This window comes from Girardinichthys multiradiatus, chromosome 11 (genome assembly GCF_021462225.1).
Source record: "Girardinichthys multiradiatus isolate DD_20200921_A chromosome 11, DD_fGirMul_XY1, whole genome shotgun sequence".
In the NCBI taxonomy this organism is placed as follows: domain Eukaryota; kingdom Metazoa; phylum Chordata; class Actinopteri; order Cyprinodontiformes; family Goodeidae; genus Girardinichthys; species Girardinichthys multiradiatus.
In genome coordinates this window covers 1,756,759-1,761,394 of record NC_061804.1, presented here as the reverse complement: position 1 = coordinate 1,761,394, position 4,636 = coordinate 1,756,759, and the positions used below count along the sequence as shown (strand labels likewise).

At 39.8% G+C, this 4,636-nt stretch overlaps 1 protein-coding gene across 1 annotated transcript; it reads right to left on the bottom strand.

The window, feature by feature from the left end:
* On the bottom strand, nucleotides 1-3,376 carry LOC124877011 (heat shock protein beta-11-like). The gene has a single exon (XM_047380108.1). The coding sequence runs from the start codon at nucleotides 1,787-1,789 to the stop codon at nucleotides 1,049-1,051; it is 741 nt and encodes a 246-aa protein (XP_047236064.1). The 5' UTR covers nucleotides 1,790-3,376; the 3' UTR covers nucleotides 1-1,048.
* Between the last annotated feature and the right edge of the window lie 1,260 nt (nucleotides 3,377-4,636).

Sequence of the window (4,636 nt, the reverse complement as noted above, 5' to 3'; positions counted from 1 at the left end):
TTGTCTTTTAGAAATGTTTTTTATTGTATGTGATTTAACAGAAAAGACAATGTCAACAAGGCAATTTGAAAAATAGTTTGTGAATAAATTAGGTTTACTGAGAATTATTTTACAAGGAAAGGTTAAAACTTGTGTCCTGTGTTTTATTTTCATCATACACTTTTTGCCAGTTGTTTGTACTGATATGCTGTCTTGTTTCTCCAAACACGGTTCTGTCCATTATGGTCAAACATCTCTACTTTGGTCTCATCTGTCCCAAGGACATTGTTACAGAAGTTCTGTCCTTCATTCTGATGCAGCTTAGCAAACCCAGGTTCTGCTGCCATCTTGTTTTAAGAAGAGAAGAAGCTTTCTACTTCAACCCTTCCAAACAGCCAGACTGGTTCAGTGTTTCTATGTCATGACCTTTAACCTTTGACCTGTTCACTGAGGCCTGTAAAGTCTGAGATGGAGCATTTTGGATTATGGCCATTTCTCTGACCTTCACGCTCTGACCTTTGGCTGAATCTGCTGGGATGTCTGCTCCTGGGAAGACTGGGTGCTGTCTCTGCATGAGTAACTTCATGATCTAACAGTAATGGGTTTAATTTAGAGGATTAATTTGAGGTTGTAATGCGATTACTTTGGAAAGTGTTCCATAAGGGAAATAATTATGAGAAACAAACTGAAATGATCTCAGTTTAATTATAACAAATACTGTACACAATTTATACTTGACCATAATGTTTAAAAAAAACCATTAACATTGTAAAATTAAAGTGAAGTCAAAAGAACAAAAGGGTTAAACGCCACTCAAAAGACCTGGTACTGTTAACTATGTTTTACTTATGTGTTTTCAGATTTTAGACAAAAATTTCTAAAAGCATGAGGAATTTATATAATCAAATGCATTTAGTAACTTTTATTTACCATAATTATCTGAATTTTAAGAATGGGTGCTTTTATTTTTTAATCAACTCAAAAACGGTTAAAAATCAAAGTGCAATGAAGGGAACCTGGTTTCTTGATTCCTCCTTTAGACAGCTTATTAGTTGAGATTTGAAACTGTTCAGTTTTTTTCAGTTGGGTTGCTCTCTGAGGGGGAGATGCTGTTTATCTCCTGGTTCCCGCAGGATGAGGAGGAGGAAGAGGAGGTGATGGCCGGGGCAGAACTGACATTGATTGGGACGATCCTCTCCTTCCCATCACTCAGTGGTTTCTCCCGGGGTGCCTGGATCTGCAGCCGGCCACCCACCAGCGAGCAGCTGACGGTCTCTGGGTTGACGCCGTCTGGCAGATCGAACTCCTGCCTGAACTCCTGACACCTGTAGGAGTACGAACCCTTCCCATCTTCCTGCTTCTTTTCCGTCTTCCCACTCACCCTCAGTTTCCTGCCAACCTGTTTGACTGACAGATCCTCCGGGGAAAACTCCACCGTGTCCAGGCTCAAAGCAAAGATGTTTCCATCCTTCCCCAGTTCCTGGAAGGTGATGGGCTTGAATGCCCCTGTAGAGCAGGAGGATTGGTCAATCTCCTCAAAAATCTTCTGGTGCAGTCTCTCCATGTATTGCATGCTCTGCCTCATCTCCTGCATGTGGCGGATCATCTCCTGCTCAATTTGGTAGAAGAGTGGTCGGGTCTCAGGCCACAGGCTGCGGATGGGCCAGTGTAGGTCCAGGAAAGGCCTCATGGTAGTTGGGGTCGGCTGGAAGACACTGGGACACAACATCCTGTGTGTGTTTGGTTGAAGGTTGAGGTTGGATTTCTTATCTGCTGGTGCTGTCGGTGCTTTGTCTGAGAGGTGTCCCATCTCCCCTGCTGTTTATATACATGGACACCCCCCACCCTTTCAACACGCCCTCAGCAGCCGGCGCTGCAGGAAAGTTCGAGACACATTCCTGTGTGTGTGTGTTCAGCTGCTTAATAAAGACTGTGACCGAGTCCTGCTACAGAAATAGAACAAAGCTGAGACGGTTGGCATGTGGCACATGTTTGTAGAGATGTCTTTATGAGATCCATCACTTGCAGAAGTACAGACTTGTCCCTATATGTTTTTGTTCTTTAGTTTTTGTAGCACTAGTGGCCTTTAGTTCACAATATACAGACAGGAAATGGGCAGAGAGAGAAGAGGGAAGACATGTAGCAAAGATCCCAGAATTGGGAATCAAACGCCAGAAGGCTGTGTTTCATAGTTTTTGTATATGGTGTCCACGCTCTACCTCTACACAACGCACTGCCCTTTTATATGTTTCTGAGTCTACGTGGGAGTACTAAGGAAAGCCAAAGTCTGTAAAAGCTTGTACTCTGTACTCTAACCTTCAGCCCATCCTAGTTTTTCATGACTTGTTTTTGATGAATATTAGAAGGTTCCAGAAGATATTGCCCGGGCTTCTATAGAGATATATGAAAACTTATCTTTGGATGTTTGATTCTCTGCAACTCAAGCAAACAACATGTTTGACTGTGTTCTTCAGTTGTCTATAGTAGAGTCACAATAATTCCTGACTGTTTTGATAATGTTCAGGTCTGGGGTCTTCAAATCCAGAGCTAAATGGGTTCCATTGTGCTGTTCTGCTTAGGTTTGACTTTTTATTGGAACATCCATTGTTTCCCAGTTTTAGCCATCTAGCGTTTAAACGTCTTTGTATTCAAATGCACTAGTACTACTGTAAGTAAAACAGCCCCACAGGATGATGCTACCACCACCATGTTTGCCAGTTGGTACCAGTTAGTACTGTGTTCTTGGGTTTGAAAGCCTACATTGACTCGTACAGAACATCTTTTTTGTGGCCAAACAGCACAAACTTTGTCTCGGCATCAAACCTTACTCCAGAAGACATTTGACTTGTCCATGTGACTTTGAGTAATTACTTTTTACTCAATAATTTCATAATTGCACAACAACCAATTTCAATCCATTTAAACTGCAAGAATTGGATACATAAGTTTTAAATTATTGCTGATTTTCTCTACTCCGCACATAGTCAAATATATATACACATCCTGATATATGGTTAAACATATGGGGTTTAACTCCAGACTTCTTGTAACGGTCAACTACACTATCTCCCAAATGTAAGTACACCCCTCACATTCTTCTAAATATTTCATTATGTCTTTTCATGGGACAACACTAAAGATATATTTTGATACAATGTATAGTAGTCAGTGTACAGCTTGTATAACCGTGTAAATTTGCTGTCCCCTCAAAATAATTCAACTTACAGGGTCATTAACATCTAAAGCACTGGCAACGACAGCGAGTTTACCTCCAAGTGAAAATGTGCAAGTTGAGCTCAAAGTGTCAATATTTTGTGTGGTTTAACATATTTAGAAAAGTAATAAAAATGAAACTACAGCTGAAACCTGTTTGAATGATGTCAGTCCATCTGTATGTACAGAAAGAAATCTCATTGACAACTAATACATTATTTTTAATGAGTAAAGAAATGCTTATTTCGGTTATACACTTTAAAAAACTGTTTAAACAAATACGTAACAACAACCATGCTTTTTTCGTTTTTATTGAACTGTTTGGTTTTTATTTGAAACTTTTATTTTCTCTTTGTATTTTTGATTTTCAGCTGGCATGAAAGTAATGCTGTAGAGACTGGTTTAGGTTTCTAAGACGTACTGAACATTTACGTTAAGTGAATTTACAAAGTGAATTAGTAATTTAGACAGATATATACAGAAACATGATGTCAACTGTGTGAAAGAACCTCCTGCTTCAGCCTGAGTTTGTTTACTGTCATCATTGCTATTTTCACCAGCAGCCATGGTGCCTCCCCCTCTAGCTTCACCGGGCAATCCCATCTGTTCCCGGTCTACTGTGGGCCAATCAGGTGACCGGTGTCAGTGGAAAAGCAGTGACGCTGCAGCTTCAGGTTTGAGACCTTTCTATGGTCTCCAAACTGAACTTAGTGACGGAGCTGCGGTCAGATGTTTCTGAAGCGGAGTCACAGAACCTTCTTTAGTTGATTTGGAAATAAAGAAACGTGTCGATTTATGATCTCCGGACCTAAACCAGGACCATCTGTTGTCGAGGGATTAGCTTGATGCGGATGGGGCCCCCGGGGCCCCCTCGCTCAGGGAAAAATGATGCCAAACGGTGCGAGTTTCCATGAAGTAGGGAACTGAGGATTCTGGGTGGCATTTTATCATTTTGTAGTTAATAGATTTAAAAAAGTGTATTTATTGGAAGCTGGTCGTGAACCTGGATTTAATCTGCTCTGTTCCTCCGCCACTTTGCATGGTCCCTCACAGGAAATATTCTTTCATCAATACCATTAAGTTAAGTTTGCTTCGTGGATTGTTTAACACAAAATTGCACTGTCTTGGCAAACTTTGTAGTAAAACATTTACAATTATGTTTATATATTATAGTTAATATGTGTAGTTTACATGTACCAGGGCAGGTTCAACTAGTGTAAAATAACCATTTTAAATTATATAATTTTATTGTTTAGTCCAGTAGAGATATACGTGAATAAAGTCAAAATCATTTTTGCATGACAGTAAATAAGTAAATGTACATCTATATATGGTAATACAAACTTATTATGAGTGTTTAAGCCTACTACCTCATTAATATAACAATAGTGTAACTGCACTTGTATTAGCCTTTAAAACTGAGTTTGCAGCAAAGAATAGTCAT

Excerpts from the sequence above, each read along its gene's own strand:
- LOC124877011 (XM_047380108.1), bottom strand. The coding sequence starts at position 1,789 with ATGGGACACCTCTCAGACAAAGCACCGACAGCACCAGCAGATAAGAAA.